Here is a 24,131-nt window from a genome sequence, read left to right on the forward strand (position 1 = left end):
ACCTGACATACCTGTGATGCCTCCTAAAGTAGCAGCGGTGGAGGTGCTCACGGTACTCACGGCTGCCCTGCTGGGGCCTTCCCTCTGCCGCATCACTGATGATGTGACAAAGGGAAGCCTTAGCGGGGCTTGTCATGAGTATCCCATTCAGAGTGATGCCATTGCTGACTGTCCGCCACTGCTGCTTTAGGAGGCCTCGAAATTATGTCAGGTCTCATGGTGGGAGAGTCTGGGGGGGTGCTGCTGCACAGAGGAATGGGAAGGAGGGATGGAAAACTACTGTACTGCCAAGGGGATAGGAAGCTGCTACGCAGGGGAATGGGTGGGAGGGGAGGAAAGCTGCTGCACATGTGGAAGAAAGAGGAAGAATTGTTGGGGTGGAGGAGAGGAAGAGAGAGAAAAGATAGAAAGGGGCGAAAGGGAGAAATCCTGCATCTGGTGGAGGGGAGGGAGAAATGCATGAATAAGAGAGAGGGAGAAATGTTGGACATAGGGTGTAGGACAGGGAGATATGGTACATGGGGAGAGAAAGAAATGTTGCACATTATAATGGAGGTGAGGAAGGGAAAGATGCTACATGGAGGGGAATAGAGAGGTTTGACCCAGGGCAGAAAGCAGGGGGAGAGAGAGAGATGGTTGACCGGGGAAAGAAACAAATGTTTGCTATGGCAGTGGAAGGTAGAAAAAAATAATTTTTAATTTTCTATTTTGTGATTACAATATGTCAGATTTGAAATGTGTATCCTGCCAGAGTTGGTGTTAGACAGCGAGCGTGAGTTAGGGCCTAACACAGAGAGAGAGAGAGAGTCTTTTTTGTTTATTTTGTTTACACCTCAGCGCTGGCATGGGGTTGGAGATGGAAACTTGTTGATGGTCAGTATATCAAACAACGAATAAACTTGGAAAAAGGGGAGTGGGATGGGTGGAAAAACTACAAAATAAACCCGTCAGAATGTTTGAAGAAAAAAAAAAAAACCCCAAAAACATAAAATGGCCGATTGGGCAAGAAAATTGAATCGAAAAATCAATTCAATAGGCCGAATCGAATCAAAAACGTTTTCCCTGAATCGGGCAACACTATATTGCAGTAACCTAGTCCAGAGAGGATTAGGGCAGGGATCTCAAAGTCCCTCCTTGAGGGTCGCAATCCAGTTGGGTTTTCAAGATTTCCCCAATGAATATGCATTGAAAGCAGTGCATGCACATAGATCCTGAAAACCCGACTGGATTGCGGCCCTCAAGGAGGGACTTTGAGACCTCTGGATTAGAGTATATGTGAGAATTTGGAGGTCTTTTTTTTTTTAAATGTCTTTAATGCCAAGGAATGAATGCAATAGGTGAATCTGATATAGAATAACTCCCAATATTTTTTTTATAATACCTTTTAATATAATAAAAAAAACCCACAAATTGAAAGTGCAGGCAAAAACAACAAGACTTGCTGAGGTTTAATTTCATCTTGTGCTTCTTCAGCCATAGATTTGCCTCTGATACTGTGAGGCAAAGCCAACACTGATTAAAATCAGATATTGAACTTTCTCATCACTCTGTATGCCACTATGGCCTTATTTTGAGGTTCATATACATGGTTTAAAATCTGGCGGGTTGGTTTGACTAGATCCAGCACTAGAAACCACCTTGAAGCAGTTGCTGTTCCCTGGAAAGGAAACTTAGATGGATTCTTGCCAGCCACAGGTTGTATGGCTGTTTATTTTTATTATTTTGGCTTGGGGTCATTTAGAGTATTTCATCTTTGTTTTTGGGAACTGCAAGTTAAACTACATGATACCACAGTTTCCTTAGGAAAAATTTGGGAGTTGTTACAAGACAAATAGATTAATGAAACCAGTGACAGTAAGTGTTTGAAAAAATGCTGGCTGCCTCCGACTGAATATTGGCTGGAGTAGGTATTTTTCTGTTTCTGGAGGGCTCGGAATGAATAATTAATCAATCAATCAAAAGTGGTTTTTGAACCTTCTGACTCTCAAACCACTGCCCTAACCACTAGGCTACCCCTCTGCTCTGTATGTGACCATTTTACGAGAATCATTTCATAAATAATGCACACTAATTTTTTAAATTTACATGTTTTGTTTTTCTAAGTATTTCTTTACAATCCTTCAATATAGTCTCCCTGCTTTGCAATGACCAAGTCCCAACATCTGGGAAGCTTCATTATTCCATCCAAGACACCATTTTAGTTCAGTTGTTGCTGAATGGCTCGGGTACCGGCAGAAGAAAGCTCTTCCAGAGATGCAAAACGATGTCCACACATAGGTTGTTTCTGGTGGACTCATAGGTCGAAGTCTGGTGGACTCATGTCTGGAATGTATAGAGCATGAGTAACACCTCCCAGCCGAATTCACGTAGTTTTTCAATGACAAGTGGAGAGCCCCATCTTTCCCACACGAGCTCAATAAAAAGTCAAACAAATGATTTTTGCTTATGATCATGAAGGCATCATCATCACAAAGTTCCATGTGGAAGAAGTGTCACAGCAGTGTATTATCGTGATTTTTTTTGCAAAGAATGCGCAGAAAAATGCACAAAACCAGTTGCTCTTAGCTGAGCCAATCATTCTTCACGACAACACTCGCCCGCACATAGGGAATGTCATTGAAAAACTACACAAATGCAGCTGGGAGGTGTTACCTCATGTTCCCTACAGTCCAGACATGAGACCACCAGACTTCGACCTTTTTCCAAAGTTGAAACAACCTATGCGTGGACATCGTTTGCAACTCTGAAAGAGCTTTCTTCTGCTGGTTCCTGAGGAGCCTTAGGCGCTTGGGCCAATCAGGCCCTAGGATCCTATGGGTTGGGCAGGGGAGGGGCGGGCCTGCCTCATTTGGGCAGAGGTGGGCCTGCTGGCCAGACGGTGCGAAGACCCATCCAGCCAACTTGGCGGTAAGCGTGAGGGGGGTTCCGGGATGGGGGTTTCGTTGGAGGAGGGTCCGGCAGGAGGTGTTGGGCACCTTCCTGCTGGCGATCTTCAGGGAGGCCGTTGGGGGTGGTTCGGGGAGGGCGATTAGGGCATTTTGTTTGGCGGGGTCATTGGGAGGGTCCGGCAGGAGGGGTTGGGTACCCTCCTGCCAGCGATCTTTTGGGGGGGGCGGGTTCTTTTGGCAGGAGGGGTTGTGCACCCTCCTGCCGTGAACGTTGGGGGGGTTGGAGAGACTGGCGGCCATAGCCGCTATACTAATCGCGGCAGGGAAATCCCTTGCTGTGATAAAGTATAGCGGCCGCGTCTAAACTCTAAACAAAAACCCAATTCTGTAACTGGCGTCTACAAAATGGATGTCAGTTATAGAATCGGGTTTACTTTGGGCGGGTTTTGTTCCAATTCTATATAGGACGCCCGGGATGGGCTTCCTATATAGAATCCTGGCCTTAGAGAGTACTGTACTTACTTAGCATGGATTATCCCAGCACCTAACTTTGGTCAGCCTATACAGAAGTTTCCCCTATATGTGGAAAATTATTAAATTGCCATGTTGCCAGGTTAAGCTATACTAAGAATTTTCACATTTTGTACTTCTGTGAAAATTGCTTAGCACCTAGGGCCCTTAGTTTAACATCTTCACAAAATAGGCTCTCTTAATAAAATCAGAAAAGTGAAAACTGGCCTTGGTGGTTATGGAATAAACCGTGCAGAAGAAATAGAGAAAGCTCTGGTGTTTAGGGCAGACTGCCATCTCTTCAGATCCAGCATTCCCATGATCAGATTCTGATATGGTCAATTCCTTTCATCAGTTTGGAGTAGCTAAAATGAAAAACTGATTGAAATTTGAATAATAGATATAATTACTGTACAAAAACATAAGTAGTAAAGTTTCACAGACTAAAAAGTAGAGGTAACTCACATCAGTGAAAAAGCTACATCATTCATAAATTCATCCAGCAATCTACACAGTGCCTAAATGAAAAGCATTGCTTTTCTGTTCTGTATTTTCATAAACAGGGAACTCGAGCGCAGGAACCAATTCTTATCTCTGCCAAGACCATGCTGGACAGCTCGTCGTCATTAATCAGAACTGCTCGCTCGTTAGCAATTAATCCAAAAGATCCACCCACGTGGTCCACGCTGGCTAGCCACTCTCGAATTGTTTCGGATTCCATTAAGAGCCTTATAACATCTATTAGGTAGGTATTGTTCCATTTAACACTTTTGGTTCTCAAAATGACTTAGGGCTCCTTTTATCAAGGTGCGCTAATGGGGTTAGCGCAGCGGACATTTAATCACGCACTAACCCCTGCGGCAAGCCAAAAAACTAACGCCTCGTCAGTGGAGGCATTAGCGACTAGCACGGCAGGCAGTTTTACGCGCGGTATTCCGCGCGTTAAATCCCTACCGTGCCTTGATAAAAGGACCCTTTCGTTTGCCTTTGCTTAAAATGAACTTGAAGAATATACCATTATATAACTTATTTATACTGTTATCCCTTCCTTCCTTGCTGCTCACAATGATGATTGTATGCAAAAATAAATGTAATGATAAAGGATTAAATGGGTTTTTTTGATGCATCTCTTGTTAAATAATATTCTTCTCTGATGTGTGCATTTCTTTCCTTGTCTATTTAAAATCAGGTATATGAATATGTGGATTTATTTTACTGTCTTTGAGCTCTTAGAGGAGGAGATAGTGGATGCTGTGGATAGGCAGACTGGATGGGCCATTTGGTCTTTATCTGCCATCATATTTCTATGTTTCTAAGCAATTGTATAACTTGTGCTGAGAGTGAGGTGCAGTGGTTAAAGCTACAGCCTCAGCACCCTGAGGTTGTGGGTTCAATCCCCCGTTGCTCCTTGTGACCCTGGGCAAGTCACTTAATCCCCCCATTGCCCCAGATAGATTGTGAGCCTGCCGGGACAGAGAGGGAAAACTGCTTGAGTACCTGAATAAATGCATGTAAACCGTTCTGAACTCCCCTAGGAGAACGGTATAGAAAATTGAATAAATAGAATAAAAAATCATGTAGTTTATTCATTACTTAAGTGGGATGACTGTGTAATGTATATGTAGGATTTGACCTTTTTTAGCTTTAAGCTGAAACAATGTTATAGGTTGTGCAATTTCAGTTTGACTGTACAGTGGGAAAAAACTTAGCTATGTGTCCTGCACTATCAAATCAAAATATTTGACTTCCAATTGTTGTCAGATAGCTTTAAAAGGGCAAATTGTACAGTTACAAAGCTCTTCTAGGCATACTTATAAAGTGCATCTATGGAACAGATAATGATTTCCCATTGGGTTACTTTCCCAACATTGAAAATCAAAATAAATTGATGTAAAGCAAGTAAAAACTATTCCAGGTATGATTTAAATGGAGAACTTATTCATTTTTGTTCATGCAAGAAAAATCTATATAACTATTAATTTGTGGCACAGGTCTCCAACTGCTGGGATTCAGCACTTCTATTCCATTATTTTATAAACTCGAAATCCAGGAGATAAATGTTTGCAACCCCTTAGTAGTCTTTTCATAAATTCATAATTTGAAAGAAAGCATTTTATCAAAATTTCCGCTTTTAGAATGTTGTTCTTGAGCTGCTCCGCATAAGCTGCTGTTTAAACTGATGACTGTGCTAGTTTTACTGAGGTCATAGAAGTTAAAACAGGTTTTGTAAAATTACTGCAGTGGGCTTCTGCAGTAGGATTTGAACGGGCCCCTCTGGCTCTCAGCTTGCTGCTTTCATCTATAACTTATTTAACAGATGTCCTCTATGATTTTATTAGGACTTTGGCCATCGGCTAAATTGGTTGCAACTAGACTTATTTTTTTTTGGGGGGGGGGCTTAGCAATTGGTTTGCTAGTTCATCCTCTAAGTTACAGGTGTCAAAGTCGGTCCTCGAGGGCCAGAATCCAGTCGGGTTTTCAGGATTTCCCCAATGAATCTGCATGAGATCTATTTGCATGCACTGCTTTCAATGCATATTCATTGGGGAAATCCTGAAAACCCGACTGGATTCCGGCCCTCGAGGAGGGACTTTGACACCCCTGCTCTAAGACATGTCTTAGCAAGCTTCCCTTCAGATGCAAACTACTCTTCACTGAGGATTTTGGAAAGCTGGTTAAGGATTTAGGGGATTCTAAGCCTCAGAGATTGCTAGTTGATAAGCAAAAAGTTTCCTCTCCTTCTGGCAGACCAAGGTTTCATGATGCTTAACATTATCATCCAGTGTAAGTAGGTTCTTATCAGCATTCTCATTTTCAATCTCACTCTTCTTCCTTTCAATCTGGGGAAAAAAATCTCACAAGAACCTTTTTATAAGTTTCTTCTGTGAGTCAATGATGGGCCAAATTCTTTAATGGATTGTCTCATATACCGGTCTAATGATGCTTGTAGTTCTGGATTGGCCTTGAAGGCCTTGTTTTGTGGACCTGATTTGTCTCAATGTGGAAAATCCTCTCATTTTTCTACAGAAGAGTTCTACTAATACAGGGCCCAGTTGTCATAGAAGATTAGACTCCATTTTATCTTACAGCCTGACCATTGAAAGGTTGCATTTGAGACGTCAAAGAATGTTATTTACACCTTATTGCAAGCAATAAAGAAGTTGCCTTCTGTAGCATATATGCATGTTTGGTGAGATTTGAAGCTCAAAGCTTGGATAGGGCATTTTCTCCTTCATGCTTCAGGGGTGCAGATTTGGCATTTGTAGAAAAAGGATACAAGAATGGCTTGGCACTTAGTTCCTTTGAGCTCCAAATTCCTGACTTACGTTTCAAATTTAATGAGAGCTTGATATACCAGCTATCAATAAGATGTCTAAGTGGTGTACAATAAAATAAATGGGGGATAAAGAGTGAGCGGGACAAAGATCGAAAGAAGAAGGAAATACAATAATTGATAGAAAAGTAGAAAGGGGGAAACTGACAAAACAGATTGGCCATAGAGGTCCTACTGAGAAAGGTGGGCACAGAAAATGTTGCATAGATACCAGAAAAAGGGGGCCAATTATATGCATCATTGAAAAGAAAGATTTTTAGAATAGTCAAATTTCTCAAGAGAAGGGGGAGCATTCCAGAGAAATGGCGCCATGACTGAAAAACTAGTGCAACGTATAGTGCCATATGTAATTTTCCTAGTGATAGGAATGAAAAGGATGTTTTGTTGTGAAGAGTGGAGAGAGAGATATAGGATGAGCAATCCATCAAGATAAGGAAAAGTGTGATTCTCAAATTTTGAAAACCAGAAGTGAAATTTTGTAGGTGAGTCGATTTGAGAAGGGTTGTGATGTGATCATATTTGTGTACTCCTGAAATCTATTTGATCAAAGTGTTTTGAATAAGCTGAAGACATTGCAGATTTAGTCATAAATCATAGTAAAGGGCATTGTCGTAATCTAGTTGTGTTATGACCAGAGAATGAATTAGAATGTTAAGGGCAGAATAGTATGGTTGAATAGAGTGGATCATTCATAGTTTTAGAAAGTTTTGTTGAATTACAGAGGAAATCTGCTTTTGGAAATTGTCTGTCGAGTATAACTCCTAGAATTTTAAGTGTGGAGACCATAGTTCCTAATATAGAGTCAAGAACAAGTGAAACAAAGTTTTGAATATCTGTAGTGAAAAGAAGGGCCTTATTTGTTATAGGGGTTGTTTTGAAAGGGTGTCCTAATCCTCTTATCTGGATATGGTTTGTTTCTTTAGAAACTCATCTTGTTTGCTTCTTTAATGGCTTATCTGAATTTCTAGAATGGAATCTAAATTTGGTACTTTGAACCTTGAATCTGTCTTCTTTTGAATCTTTGAAAACGGTGACACTTAAGGACCTTAACTTAAAGGCTGTTGGTTCGTAGAATTTCAGGGTGTCTTGTAGAAATCCCATTCAACATTTCACAGAAGCTGGGGTTTCCCTTCCAGTATACCTTCTTTTCTTTGAAAAGTGATGCTATCTTGTATGAATCAAGTGATTTCTCTCTCCTCGTTTAAGAAAGATGATTTTGGGGATGAGTTTAAATGTCTTTGGTTTGTGGATGCTTCTAAAGTTCTAATGAGGTATTTGGAAGTCTGATAGGTTAGAGGGAGCAGTGGTTTTGAAAGCCACTATTGCCCCATACTTAAATGTAAATTACCACCTAAAGCACAGGTGTCGAAGTCGGTCCTCGAGGGCCGCAATCCAGTCGGGTTTTCAGAATTTCCCCAATGAATAATTCACTACTATCGATTGGCAATCCTTCAACAAATTCTATAACAAATATACCAACTCCTACTGTAGACTAGACACCTGCCCCCCTAACGTCATGAAAACGGCTCCAACCCACTTCAAAGCAAATATGCTGGCATGGGTCAACCTCCTACTGTCTACCGGAAGCTTCCCAGCAGAACAAGGCCACATATCGATCACCCCAATCATAAAAAACACAAAAGAACCACCCAATATCCCGTCCAACTACAGACCGATCGCAAGCATCCCACTATTCACCAAAATAGCAGAAGGGCTGGTTAATGCCGAACTTACCACATACCTTGATAAATTCAATATCCTAAATGACAATCAATCAGGCTTTCGCTCCAACCACAGCACCGAAACCATTATAGCCTCTCTCCTAGACCACCTTCACAAACTCTTCAGCCAAGGCTCCAGCGCCTTGATTGTACAACTCGACCTGAGCAGCGCATTCGATCTGGTCGACCACAACATTCTCCTTGACTGCCTCTCCTACATAGGCATCTCGGGCCAGGTCCTTAACTGGTTCCACGGGTTCTTACGGAACAGATCATACAGGGTATTCAAAAACGACGCCTTCTCATATAACTGGGAGAACTCCTGTGGCGTGCCACAGGGCTCCCCCCTATCTCCCACCCTATTCAACGTCTACCTCGCCTCCCTAGGAAACCTTCTGCAAAACCTCAAGCTCAAATTTTTTATCTACGCAGATGACATCACTATAATCATCCCGCTAACCAGTTTTACATCAGAGCTCCTTACCTTCCTTTCAAGCATACTCAATCAGATAGAACACTGGATGTTATCATACAGACTAAAACTAAACCCGGATAAAACAAAATTCTTCCTAGCAACCCCCAAAGATAAAATCAAAGACACCACAATTCAAGTAAAAGGATCCGTTTTCCCCCTTGAACAAAACCTAAAAATACTCGGCGTCACACTAGACAAACATCTATCCCTCGACAAACACACGGACAATACCGTCAGAAAAAGTATCTCGGTGCTTTGGAAACTCCGCACCATAAAAAAATACTTTGACGAAACCTCATTCCGCCTGCTAGTACAATCCTCCATCCTTAGCATATTGGACTACTGTAATATCATTTACTTAAGCTCCACAAAAAAAAACCATCAGGAGACTCAAAATGATCCAGAACACTGCTGTCCGCCTCATATTCGGCCTGAAAAAATGGGAACACATCACCCCTTTCTACCACAAACTCCATTGGCTGCCATTAGAATCCAGAGTCCTATTCAAATTCGCCTGCTTCTGCTATAAAACAGTATTTGGTTTATCCCCAAGCTACATCATCCCTCACTTCGCCCTAAATCACAGCATCAAGGACTCCCGCAGAATCCAACTATTCGCCTACCCCTCCCTTAAACTCTGCCACTCTAAAAGATTCCTCGACAAAACCCTTGCCTTCCAAGCCACTAAGCTAAACCCATGGCTATCCCAAATGGCCCTCAAGGCCTCCGACTACCTCGACTTTAGAAAACTACTCAAAACCCGCCTCTTCCAAGACCAGGATCCCAATGCCCCTTCTATTTAACACCCACTCTCCCCTCTACATCCTTCACCCACCCCCCCCCTGGCAACTTTGATCTATTTGTTATTGAACCGCTCATAACCCCGCTCAACTGCTGTAAACCACTTGTAACCTTGTTTAATTGATGTGAACCGCCTAGAACTCTTCCGGGTATGGCGGGATACAAAAATAAAGTTATTATTATTATTATTATTATTAGATCTCATGCATATTCATTGGGGAAATCTTGAAAACCCGACTGGATTGCGGCCCTCGAGGACCGACTTCGACACCCCTGACCTAAAGTATTGAGGACTCACTCCTCCAAGGGGTTGCAACTTCCTGGACTGAGCTTTATATTGTCTTACTGGAAAATATTTGCAGAGCAGTGACTTGGTCTTTAAGTACTTTTCCTAAGCATTACTGATTTGATGCTGCTGCTAGGGTTGTTGCAGGTTCTGGAATAATTGTAGTAATCAATTTCCTGCCCATATTAAATGAGTGCTATGGTACATCTCATTGGTTCTAGACTGCTCTGATGATAAGAAAAATTTGTTCATACCTGCTAATTTTCTTTTCCTTGAGTCCACCAAACTAGTCCTGACTTCCTTCCTGAGATTTTGTTTATTTATTCTGTTTTTCATTCATCCTCTTAGAACACTGGATTTCTTCTTTAAGAATAAAATAAGGGAAGTTGCATTCATTGCTTTGCTGTTGAAAAACTGTTGAGCTTTTGTCTCTGTTGTGTGATTGGTCTCTCTCTCCTTCTTTGGGCATTGTCCATTGGTTCTGGACTGGTATGGTAGACTGGCAAGAGGCAGAGAAAAGTGCCTGTATCTTGGTGTGGTTTACAGACCCCCTAGACAACTGGATGACATGGACACAGACTTAATTGAAGACATTGAGAATATCACTCTAAGGGGAAACACTGTACTACTTGGGGACTTCAATATGCCTGATGCAGACTGGAGCACACTTTCAGCGACAACCAGCGCTAGTAGGAGGCTATTAAACTCCATAAAGGGAGCCCGTCTCAAACAAATGGTAATGGAGCTCACTAGGGCCCAGGCGATCCTCGACCAAGTACTCACCAACGGGGAAAGCGTCTCAGAGGTCTCAGTAGGAGATACGCTAGCCTCCAGCGACCACAACATAGTGTGGTTCAACCTTAGGAAAGGCTTCCCTAGATCAAACACAAAAACAAAGGTACTCAATTTCCGCGGCACAGACTTCGCATGCATGGGAGATTTCGTCCATTGGACGCTGCAGGACCAAGTGGAGACCGATGATGTAGAAGCTAAGTGGTTAACACTGAAATCAACCATACATGAAGCAACTAGCCGCTTCATAAAATCAGTAAATAAACGACAAAGAAACAATAAACCCCAATGGTTCACCGCAGAGATCTCGCACCTTGTTAAGGAGAAGAAAAAAGCATTTCTTTCCTACAAGCGTACGGAAACAAGAGAAGCCATCATGGAATATAGGACCAGATCTACAGCGGTCAAAACAGCAATTAGGGAGGCCAAACTTCGCGTGGAAGAAACTCTAGCAAAGAACATTAAGAAGGGGGACAAATCCTTCAGGTATATTAGTGATAGGAAAAAGAACACAGACGGGATAGTTCGCCTTAGTAAACCGGATGGGAATTACGTGGAAGCAGATTCCGATAAAGCTGAACTACTGAACGAATACTTCTGCTCGGTCTTCACTTGCGAGGCACCAGGGCACGGTCCTCAGTTAGAGGCTAAGTCAAGTGCGGACGACCCGTTTCAGAATTTTGAGTTCACACCAGGTGAAGTTTACAGCGAATTGTCAAGACTAAAGGTAAATAAAGCTATGGGACCAGACAATCTGCACCCAAGAGTGCTCAAAGAGTTGTGCGATGTCCTGGCGATACCGCTAGCTGCACTCTTCAATCTCTCCCTAAGCACGAGGAGAGTACCCTTGGACTGGAAAACAGCCAACGTCATTCCTCTGCACAAAAAGGGTTGCAGGGCAGAGGCTGCGAATTACAGACCAGTGAGTCTCACATCAATAGTGTGTAAACTCATGGAAACTTTAATTAAACGCAAATTAGACACGATCCTGTATGAGGGGAATCTACGGGATCCCAATCAATATGGATTCACCAAGGGTAGGTCCTGCCAATCCAATCTCATCAGCTTCTTTGACTGGGTGACAAGGAAGCTAGACTTGGGAGAGTCTATGGACATCGTGTACCTGGATTTCAGTAAAGCATTTGATAGCGTCCCACACCGCAGGCTGTTGAGCAAAATGAAATCGATGGGGTTAGGAGAAACATTAACTACTTGGGTCAATGATTGGCTAAGTGGAAGACTTCAAAGGGTAATGGTTAACGGTACCCTCTCTAAAACATCGGAGGTGACCAGTGGAGTTCCACAGGGTTCAGTCCTGGGCCCACTCCTTTTCAACATATTCATAGGGGATCTGACTCAGGGGCTTCAGGGTAAAATAGCATTATTCGCCGATGACGCTAAACTATGCAATATCGTAAGTGAATGTAATATACAGGATAGTATGGCACAGGACCTGCTTACATTGGAAAGATGGTCCTCGACCTGGCAGCTGGGCTTTAACGCTGGGAAATGTAAGGTTATGCACCTCGGTAGCGGTAATCCATGCAGAAATTACACCTTGAATGGAGAAACTTTAACTAGTACTTCGGCGGAACGAGACCTAGGAGTAATCATCAGTGCAGACATGAAAACTGCCAATCAAGAGGAGAAGGCTTCATCTAAAGCAAGGCAGATGATGGGATGTATCAGTAGAAGCTTTGTCAGCAAGAAGCCTGAAGTCATAATGCCATTGTACAGAACCATGGTGAGACCTCATCTGGAATACTGTGTACAATTCTGGAGGCCACATTACCGTAAAGATGTACTTAGAATCGAGTCGGTTCAACGGATGGCCACCAGGAGGATCTCGGGGCTCAAAGGTCTCTCGTACGAGGAGAGACTAAACAAACTACAGCTCTACACTCTAGAAGAACGTAGGGAGAGGGGAGACATGATTGAGACATTTAAATACATCACAGGACGTATCGAGGTGCAAGATGATATCTTCTTTCTCAGGGGACCCTCTGTCACTAGAGGGCATCCGCTCAAACTCAAAGGCGGGAAATTTCATGGCGATATCAGGAAGTATTTCTTCACAGAAAGAGTGGTTGACCGTTGGAATGAGCTTCCAGCGCAGGTGATCAAGGCCAGCAGCGTGCTGGACTTTGAGAATAAATGGGATACCTATGTGGGATCCTCACGAGGGTCGAACTGGAATATCAGTCGCTAGGTATAGACTTAAGAGGATGGGTCAGTAGGGTGGGCAGACTTGATGGGCTACAGCCCTTTTCTGCCGTCATCTTCTATGTTTCTATGTTTCTATGACTCAAGGAAAGAAACTTGGCAGGTATTAGCAACATTTTCCTTACTTCTCCAAGAAGCTGCTGCCTTAGGTGAATGCCTAGACATGCTTAATGGTTGCACTGGTCTCGAAGACTTCCTTTTACTACCTCCGCCAGCTGAAGTGCCCAGTTACTATACACTTTCGTGCTGTCTCGTATGGACTACTGTAACACAATAATAGTAGTGTGTTCTGCCAAAAACCTCGCTCACCTCCAGTGCGTCCAAAATGCAGCAGTCCGCCTATTAAAAAACCTGAGCACCCGTGACCATGTCACCCCAGCGCTAGCATCGGTTCATTGGCTACCTATCAAGAAGCGCTGCATCTTCAAAGCCCTTGTCCTGGCATTCAAAACCTTCAAGGAATTGGTACTAGGCTATAAGATCCCCAAGCTACCAATCTATAACCCAAGCCGACCGTTAAGATCTCAGAAAGAAGGACGGCTGTCTCTACTCCCTGGACGCGCCCTCAAAACAGAATCCGCCCACAAACACGCCTACTCACACTTCATACCCAAACTTTGGAACCACATCCCTCCATCTATCAGAGAGCTGGATGACCTATGGAACTTCAGGAAGGCCATAAAAACCTTCCTCTTCACAAATCCATCTCCATGAAAAGACCAAGCCTCACTGATCTCAGATAAACTCATCAACTAGACCATAGCTCTAAGTTCCTCACCAAAGCATGTATAGTAAATTAGATTATCTCGGTTGTTTACATCTACTATAGTTGATTAGTGTAGTTCAGATGTTTATCTGTTCTATAGCATGTATAGTTTATTAATATACCGCAGCTGTTCATATGTTCTCTATCTACTATTTCTCGGTCATTGTATCACTAGCTTTCAAAATACGTTTTGTCCGAATGTGTCTTGACCATACTGTGTATGTACTACTGTAACCTGTTCTTGGCTCTTTTGGTAGGGTGGGCAGAATAAATAAATAATGGACTGGAAGTGTTTAATCATGATAATTGTTTGTAACAGATTAATATTTATATTTAGGAGTAGAATTACTAAAGAGTGCTACCACATTAATGTGTAGGAACACCATTAACATTCGTTATTCCTAAATAGACCCCATTGCATAGAGTGGGACGTATGGTAAATAACATGTATTGGGGCCCTTTAGCAAACTTAATCCTTAATTTAAAAACCTTTAACTTTTAAATCTGGAGTCGTTTTCATTTTTAATTGCTTTATATAAATTCATTTTGGGTTTCCATCTCTTGTCTGCAGAGATGTGTCTAATAATCTAAAACTAAAAACTATGAATAAAGTCAAAAGCATCTAAGCATAATGTAAACATAGAAATGAGAGTTCAGCGCATTGCCTCTTGAGTGCATTAAGTTCCTATATGCCAATTAAGCTTAGCTCCATGCACGCTGTCAATACAAGTAAAGGAATTCTTTAGCGATGGTTAGGGCTGTATGTGCCGCCTGGAAACAGAATACCAGACTGTTAGCCACAGTGGTGTTATCAAAAGTCCTGCTGATTCATGAGTAAAATTATCTTGCAAGCTACAGAAGTTAAATCGCAATTCTGTATATAATCACATCATCTGTCTACACTTAAGAGAAAGCCTCTCAGTGAAGCTACTAGAATAATAGTACTTGCATTGGTTGGTTTTTGCTTGTACAGATAATTGCTAGATTACTAATGTGCACTGAGGATGCAATTCTATAACCTAATGCAGGGGTGTCAAAGTCCCTCCTCTAGGGCCGCAATCCAGTTGGGTTTTCGGATTTCCCCAATGCATATGCATAAGATCTATTTGCATGCACTGCTTTCAGTGTATGCTAATAGATCTCATGCATATTCATTGAGGAAATTCTGAAAACCCGACTGGATTGCGGCCTCGAGGAGGGATTTTGACACCCCTGACCTAGTGCCTCCATTTAGATAGCCCCCAGACTATGCAATACCAAGTTTATTTGTTATTTGATATATCGTCTATCAAGCATTAGCTAAATGGTTTGCTATAAGTTTTATAAGGGAATATAACTTTAAAAAATAAAAACAATATTGTGTACAATTAAATAATTGGAGCGGTAGGAGCACATTCAGTAATGGAACCTAGATGCTTAGATTGGCGAGCTCCATCTCTGGCAGTGTTCAAGGCCCAGTTAAAAGCCCACCTCTTTGAGAGTGCTCACCTTGGGTTCTGCATCCCCAACCCTATATGTCGTGCCTGTCCAAGTTAGATTGTAAGCTCTTCCGAGCAGGGAGTGTCTATAAATATCAAAATGTACAGTGTGACAAACGCCTTTCAGCACTATATAAGTGATTAGTAGTAGTTGTGTTATAGAGCATTAGCAAAATCCATTATCAGTGTGGCTAACATTTAGATGCCCGCAGTCATAGAGCTGGCATAAGTGCTGGCATCTAAATTTGTCAGGGACACATGTAAACGGGAGCCCGAGTCCTCCTCTACTCCTGTGTACTCCCCACTCCCCCCTTGCAAATACACCTGGTATTTTAGTTATTACTAAAATAAAGTACTTTTTCATTGTTGTCTTCACCATAAATTGATAGAAGCAGACTGGATAGATCATTCAGGTCTTTATCTACCATCATCTACTATTTTTCTATATAAGTTTAAGTGGGTATTTGTAGAATAGCACCCAGTTGCCCTGTTAGCACATCTGCATGTATATGCAATCATACACACATAAGTGCTAATATTGTAAACATTTACTTGCATTAATGTGTACATAAATGCAGTTGTCCAGTAGGGTGACCAGATTACTCTTCCGGAGGAGAGACTCTTTGGCCAGACCTAGTTTTAAAATTACATCCCAAAGCAGTGTAGTATTTTTAGTCCATGATTCTGTCCATTGAAATCAGTGCCGCAGGTCCCATAATGCACCAGGATGAGGCTGGCAGAAATTTAGGACTGGCCAAAAAGTCAGCCTTCTGGAATGGGTAACCTGGTCATCCTAGTGGCCAATGTCATAGCTGTTAACCTGGGTTGCCAAAAACAGGACCTGCGGTAAAATAATGCACTTTAATGGAGTTGATCAGCGCCAACAGTATTGTACACAATATTAACTCTAGTTTGTAAGGCATATAAAATTTATTTTATTCATCTGCCATTTTAGAACATTTCTGTATTTCGTGTTAAATGTACTTGATAAAGTAGTAGGAAAAGGCTTAGATACAAAGAAATTTCCCATGGCACAATGCTGCCTTACATCTGTACTTAGAATTGTAACATAAGCCCTTTCTATTTATTGAGGAGTGCTCTTTCGCCAGATTATATTTCCCGAGTGTATTGTGATCTGTCTGTAAACAAACTAGATTAGGGTTTGAGATGACTTCTCATAAATGCTTCTTGTTCACAGGGATAAGGCTCCAGGCCAGAGAGAGTGTGATTACTCCATTGACAGCATCAATAAATGCATTAGGGATATTGAGCAGGCATCCCTTGCAACTGTTAGTCAGAACCTGGCCACGAGGGATGACATCTCACTTGAGGTAACAAGTTTTAAAAAAAGGAGCAAAAGAATTTGCAGTAGGCAGAATGTAACACAACTTGTATAAAAAATATACAGTATATATATCACGGCTTCTAGTCACAATCACGTTGTTTATTATTATGATGATTGACAAAAGGTTCACGGTTGTACATTTTAAGTGTTCTATGTCGCCATGTAGTGGGATAGCAGTCCGAATCTGCATCTGCTCCCTAATAGAACTGGACTGTGGAATCGGAGCTTATCCATAAGAGAAATTGATAGAAACACCATGGTGCTAAATTTAAACTAAACTAAACCTTAAGTTTGTATACCGCATCATCTCCACAGAAGTGGAGCTCGACACGGTTTACAGGAACTAATATAGAAAGGAACTCCAATGGAAAGAAGAAGGGCCTAGTAAAAAAATAAAGAAAGAGGGGACTTAGTATAATGGAGAGAGAGGGAGTAGTTACATTTTAGAGAAAAATTTACAAACCCTCTTTCCAATTTGGACAAGTATAAACTGGCATTTAGATGTGTATATCACATACACGTCTAAGGAGGGACAGTAATGTAGACTACTGTTTATATAGGTCATTTTTCTGTTAACCCCAATTATTAGTAACTATGCCTCTTTGTATAAAATGGGACGTCTAATAAAATAACACAAGTTAGTGGTAAAACAACCTGTTTTAATGCTAGTCCACTTTCTTATGTCCCTAACTCCCGATTTTAGAAATGCAAGATATATACATTCAAATCACAAAGATGGGCATACGGAAAGGGGATAAAGTCTAGATGTGTTTTGGGCAGAACTAGGGCTGTTTTAAAATATACACATCAGGATTGGACCCCAGATGGGTGGGCAGAAGATCCCATCTCTTTCTCTCCCACCTCATAGATGTGCTGCCACTAGGTAGGCCTCGGCCCACCTGTGGCTACTCTACTGAAACACATACACTTCCCATTTCAGAAGGGGAATGCATGTTAATAGCCTTGAGATCAACTTATGGATTTATGGCTGCTTCTGGAGATGTCTATTTAAAGGTGCTCATTTTGAGCTCATTTTTCTATACCATTCTCCCAGGGAAGCTCAGAATGGTTTAGATGAATTTTTTTTTTTTTTTAATTGAAATATTTTATTACAATGTTATATCACATAGTAAAGATGTGGAAAAAAAAGAAGAAACATCCATAAAAAGAAAGATATAAAGTTATTTTTTAATAAAACTAGTGCAAATCTATCTAGTCCACAAAATAATGAAAGAAAAGCCTTCAGAAAATTTAGGAAAATATTAAGTAATCAATATGAGAAGGAGACCTATCCCTCTCCCCCAATATTTTACATGGATGCCATTTATATTATTTCTCCCTTTTCTGAAAAAAACCCCAAGACAAGTTAAATTTTTTCTTTAAGAAATGATTCTAACTGCAGCGAATCCCAAAAAATGTGGTTTACATGAATTTATTCAGGTACAGAAACATTTTCCCTGTCTGTCCCGGCAGGCTCACAATCTATCTAATGTACCTGAGGCAATTGGTATGGGGGGGGGGGGAGATTGGTGGGCTAGGAATTAAGTGACTTCCCAGGATCACAAGGAGCAGCGTGGATTTGAACCCACAACCTCAGGGTGCTGAGGCTGTAGCTTTAACACTGCACCACACACTCTCCTTTAATACCTTGTGTTCCCACCCTCAAAGCATTACTGGCAAATATCAGGGTCTGTGGCAGCTTGGGAAACATAGATGCATATATTTCTAAAATGGACAACACATACAGGTATGTGTCATCACATATACTTGTATGTTCTGAAATACCAACACACAAGATTATATTATCATATTGACAATTGCAAAATGGCTGCTGGTGGCACACATAACTGGCATATTAGGGTTGTCCAGAAAAACCTAAAGTTGGAAAAACTGGTCAAATTTAAGTTTTTCCCATTAATTTGATTGTCCTTGATCAGAAATTTTTAAAAAAAAATTAAACCCCCTCCTGGGGTCGCTCAAAGCCACTGATTACATAAAGTCCATTTTTTTTTTTTGTAAAATATACTATTTTGCTTAATGGAGCAAATTTATTGATGATATAGCTATAACTTTTATGTTTTCATACTCAGCAATGATGCATTGATAAAAATACATTTTATGCACAACCTCTAGCAGTATTTTATTAAATGAACCTATTCAATCTCTACATTAGACCTGTCCTAGACATAGCCCGCAAATACCAAATACAGATCCACTCCTTCACAGATGACATCCAACTATACTTACTGCTAGGAGAAAGTGGGACACCCAAATTGCGAAACTCCTAAACTGCCTCTCAGAATTCATAAACTGGATGTCCATCAACAAATTGCAACTAAACACCTCCAAAACAGAACTCCTTTGGATCCACAAAGAATGCTGCAACTGTGTCTGTCCCTTGCTGAACTACCATAACTGCAAAAGACCAAGAATACTCCTTGACTCCAACCTGTCACTCTCCAACCATATCTCTCAGGTTGTATCTTCCTCATTTTACTAACTGCGATAACTCCAAAAAATAAGGAACTACTTTTTAGAGTCTGTCTTTACCCAACTACAATGGATTACTGCAATGCATTATTTAACGGTCTCATGGAGAAGAATGTACAACATCTCCAGTGAGTAAAAAACGCAGTAATCACTCATATAAAAAACTTCTGTGCCCGTGACCCAGGCTCTATTGGCGGCTCACTGGCTGCCCTTAGCTAAACGGGTCTTCAAGGGCCTGATGCTAGCATTCAGATCCTTGCATGACATGGCACTGGTCTATGTGACGACTAAGCTCCTTCCATACGTGTCAAACAAGTCCCTCCTCTCCCAGGATGAAATACGCCTAAAAACACCCCCAGGTCATGCCCTTCAACTGCATACCGCCAAACGATGTTCCTACTCCCACTTCATTCCGAGCCATTGGAATCGACTGCCCCCGCAGATCAGATCCTTTGAAGGACTCCTCAGCTTTAGAAAAGCAATAAAAACATACCTCTTCAACTAACTTCCCTGCCCATGACCAAAGGATTACAAAGAAATGCATATTGGTACTAGATCCTGGTGTGTGTCATGTTAGGATAAAAACTTGGATCAAAAAAATCTTGCACTGTAACTATGGCAAATTTAACCTGTAAACTGTATATTATGTATATTGGTATTAGTACCCTAGTATGTGTCAAGTTAGGATATAAACTTGTATCATAAAATTTGTACTGAATCTATGGCAAATCATAACCTGTTAACTGTAATGGTACATTATGTATGTTTAACCTGTAACCCATTCTGAGCTCTTTGGGGAAAACAGGATAAAAAATGAATAAAATATCTGCATTTTATTGTGGAAAATAACCGAAATGTAACATACTTTGCTAATAACTAAACACATACACTTTTGGTGTAGTCATCTAACAATGGTGTTCCAAACATTCAAGCATTCAATACTGTTCAACCCCTTGCCTCACGCTGCACTGGTTCTGTGCAGGGCCGCCATCAGGGCAGTACCACCAGTCCTGCATTCAGGGGCCCGGAGCTGACAGGGGGCCCGGGCTCTCCCAGGGTCCTAGGCCACAGTCTAGGGGGAGGGGCGGTCCGCCCCACGTGGACAGGAGAGAGCTGGACGGGGGACCCGCGGAGTTCAATACATCTCGAGCCGCGAGGCTCGTCTTCTGTTCCTGCCTGCCCTGCAGCTAACATATAGCTGATCGCAAGCGTTCCCCGATGTCAGCGCTGACGTCGGAGGGAGGGCTTAAGCAAAGCCTGCCCTCCGACGACAGCGCTGACGTCGGATAATACTTCCGGTCAGCTATTTGTGCGCGGCAGGGCAGGCAGGAAGCAGAAGACAAGCCTCGCGGCTTGAGCTTCGTTTTGCTGAGAAAGTTGCAAAGATGGGCTGGGAGGCAAACGCGGAACACAAAAGGGGGGAGGGAGTGCGTTTTGGACACAAGGCATGAACTTGGGAGAGAGGAAGGGAGGGAAAGAGATGCTGAGGTGGGGGAGAGAATGGGTTTTTGGACACAGAAGGCATGGACTTGGGAGAGAGGAAGGGAGGGAAAGAGATGCTGAGGTGGGGGAGGGAATGGGTTTTTGGACACAGAAGGCATGGACTTGGGAGAGAGGAAGGGAGGGAAAGAGATGCTGAGGTGGGGGAGGGAATGCATTTTTGGACACAGAAGAAATGGACTTGGGAGAGAGGAAGGGAGGGAAAGAGATGCTGAGGTGGGGGAGGGAATGAGTTTTTGGACACAGAAGGCATGGACTTTGGAGAGAGGAAGGGAGGGAAAGAGATGGTTGTATACACGGGGAATAGAAAAAAGGAGAATTTTTGGTCATAGGGAGGGAGTGAGGTAAAGATAGTGGCATACCAGGGGGGGGCGGTCTGCCCCACCCCGGGTTTACGTCCCAAGGGGGTGCACAGCTGGCCACCCTCCAGTGTTCTCCCTAGGCCGGCAAACTGCGGCTCTTTAGCCACTTGAGTGCCACCGCCACCATCGGGAACAGGCCAGCGCCAAGTTCTCCCTGCTTTTCCCTGAGGGGCTGGCCAACTCTCGCCACTCGCGTCAATTCTGACGTCGGAGAGGACGTTCTGGGCCAGCCAATCGCTGCCTGGCTGGCCTAGAACGTCCTCTCTGACGTTAGAATTGACAACGGGTGGCGAGAGTTGGTCGGCCCCACGGGGAAGAGAAGTAGGGCAAACTCGGTGCCGGCCTGTTCCCGATGGCGGCAGTGGCAGCCTATTCCCCAGTGGCGGTGGCAGCATTTTTCCAATGGTAGTGGCATAGGGGAGGGCAGGGAGAAAGAAAGAAAGGGGGGACAGGAAGCCAGAAAGAAAGAAAGGGGGCAGGGTGAAACAAAGAAAAATGGGGCACGGAAAGAGAGAGAGAGAAAGACAGACATACAGAACGAAAGAGGGTGTGGAGAGAGAAAGAAGGGGGCAGGGTGAGAGAGAGAAAAACAGACATACAGAAAGAAAGGGGGTATGGAGAGAGAGAAAAAGAAAGAAGGGGCAGGGTGAAACAAAGAAAAAGTTTGGGGAGGGAATGAGGTCTGGAGGAGAGGAAGCATACAGGAGGCTGAAAGAAGGGAAGAAATATAAGAAATATTGGATGCACAGTCAGAAGAATAAAGTACAATCAGAGACTGATGAAATTACCAAAGGTAGGAAAAATGGTTTTATTTTCAATTTAGTGATCAAAATGTGTCTGCTTTGAGAATTTATATATGCTGTCTATATTTTGCACTATGGCCCCCTTTTACTAAACCGCAATAGCATTTTTTAGCGCAGGGAGCCTATGAGCGTTGAGAGCAGGGTGGGGCATTCAGCACAGCTCCCTGCGCTAAAAACCGCTATCGTGTTTTAGTAAAAAGGGAGGGGGAATATTTGTCTATTTTTGTATAGTTGTTACTGAGGTGACATTGCATAAAGTCATCTGCCTTGACCTCTTTGAAAACCCGCGGAATATAAATGATAATTAACATTTTCTCTGCGTACAGCGTGCTTTGTGAAATTTTATTGTTGGTAGATCATTTTGACTTGACCACAAAGGTAAGGGGGAGGGAGGGAGGGGAACTGCTGAAAGACATCTAGTAATCCTTGAAGGCTTGACTGTGCAGGGAATTATTTTTGTAAAATCATGTTTTGTTATGTGACTGGCATTATTTAGACTTTAATTTCTATGAATGAATAGAATGAAAATGATATAAATTACTTGCTTGTTTTTATGTGTGTGTGCTGAAGGAAAGTGGAGAGAGAGTGGGCTGAGGACGCTGAAGGGAAATGGGGAAGAGAGAATGGGGAGAAGACGCTGATTTATAAATTGACAATTGTACAGAATATTGTTTCTTTTTTATATTCATCCATAGCTGCATGTTAATGATGTGCTCATATGCACTTATTTATCATCATAACATATACATCATCACTAATACGCAGCTGTGGATGTGTAAGGACAGGCTGAGGAGGATGGATGGGAAGGAAGGAAAGTGCACATATCAACATATCGTACATTTTTAACATGCATGATGCAGCTATAGGCAAGCAGAGGAGGATGGGATCATACAGATGTGTATGTTCAGATATGCGCTCAGATGTGTAGTTTTTTCTGGTATATTTATTAAGCTTACAGTATTTATAAAAACACATTTAATACTTGTTACAAAAAATATTGTGCAATTGTGATCTACTTCTGGCCTACAAAGGTCAAAAGAAATCCTTAACTGAGATTTTACATTCAAAAGTGAATTATAGCTACTAGCACTATTATTTATTAGTTATTTATTATGCAGATGTTTGTTAGTTTGTTATTAGTTCAGTATTAGACATATGTTAGTTTAGAATAGATAGGTATAGATTAGTTTAGATTAGGTTGGGTCCCTGCTGAAAGAGTCTACCTTGACGTGGTTGCAGGCTTACAAATCTTTTGGTCAAAGAGTGCGGCGACAGAGAAAAGTATGTGTGTATTCGGCCCATGGAAGAAGGGGTGCGTGGGGGGCCCAATAGGATTGCTCAGTAAGGGGCCCAGAAATTTCTGATGGCGGCCCTGGGTCTGTGGTGATGCCAGTGGCAAAGTCAGTTATCAGTTTGCTCAGCTGTTCAGCAGTATAGAAATGTGGATCTTCAGACCACAGCTTCACTGTCTTTGCCAACCATTCATGGGTAATACCAAGATCGTGAAAAAGGAAATGTGATTCAGGTCCAACCAAGTTTCCCAGTGAAGTGATTCAGTTTATCTGCTTGAAAACCAGCTTGCCCCAACAAAACTGTCTGGGCACTGACTGGTGTGTGCAACATCTTTGAAGCAATGTTCAGTTTGCCTCTATTAATGATTAAAACATATTTGCTAAAAAGTGCAAATGGTACAACTTCTTCTGTCAGGTACCATCGATGGTTAGATAACTTCTTCAACATGATGTCGGCAACTTCACGATCAACTGATTTGTAGTCATGCATGTCACAGAAAAATTGCAGCTCAATAATGGGTGCGTCTTGTGCTCTGCATACTCTTATCCACAAGAGCACCAGAAAATGGTTGAATTGCTCCAGGTTCACAATCATCTCCTTGTCGTACAGCAGTTGACTGGAAAACATGAACACTTTAGTTATGTATATGTTGCAGGCTATCCAGCATGCTTGCTCCTAGCTTCATGAAATGTACACCTTGAGGAGGTGCAGCTCCAAGAATCATAAGTGTGTTTTTGATGCACTCACGATAGTCATCGCATCGTAGAAGTATTGAGTTACTGTTTATTAGGACTTCAGTCAGTTCCTCGACAAACTTGATTCTAGTGTCCACTAAGCAAGGTTTGTCAACTTTCTTTGTCAGAAGTTTCACATCCTGCTCGTCTAGCCTAACCCCCAGTTTCTTGAAATTTGAAAACAGCTTATTTTCTGGCCCTGTATCTTTACCACAGACCCCTTCCATCCTGTCTCTAATAACTACTTCAAAGATAAGATGCCTGCAGGCCAAAAAGAAGAGTTTCTTACCACTTTTGCTTCCAATAGTTTTTCAGCACCTTTATTAATGC

At 42.2% G+C, this 24,131-nt stretch overlaps 1 protein-coding gene across 2 annotated transcripts in view; it reads left to right on the plus strand.

Moving 5' to 3' along the window:
* The window catches only part of TLN2 (talin 2), a 572,423-nt gene that overhangs the window by 388,774 nt on the left and 159,518 nt on the right, over positions 1–24,131 (plus strand). For both annotated transcript variants that reach the window (XM_033920311.1, XM_033920312.1), the window contains 2 exons: positions 3,962–4,143; positions 16,473–16,605. In XM_033920311.1, the coding sequence (XP_033776202.1) occupies positions 3,962–4,143; positions 16,473–16,605 (315 nt within the window). The remainder of the gene's footprint in view (positions 1–3,961; positions 4,144–16,472; positions 16,606–24,131) is intronic.

Source organism: Geotrypetes seraphini, chromosome 14 (assembly GCF_902459505.1).
Source record: "Geotrypetes seraphini chromosome 14, aGeoSer1.1, whole genome shotgun sequence".
Classification (NCBI taxonomy): domain Eukaryota; kingdom Metazoa; phylum Chordata; class Amphibia; order Gymnophiona; family Dermophiidae; genus Geotrypetes; species Geotrypetes seraphini.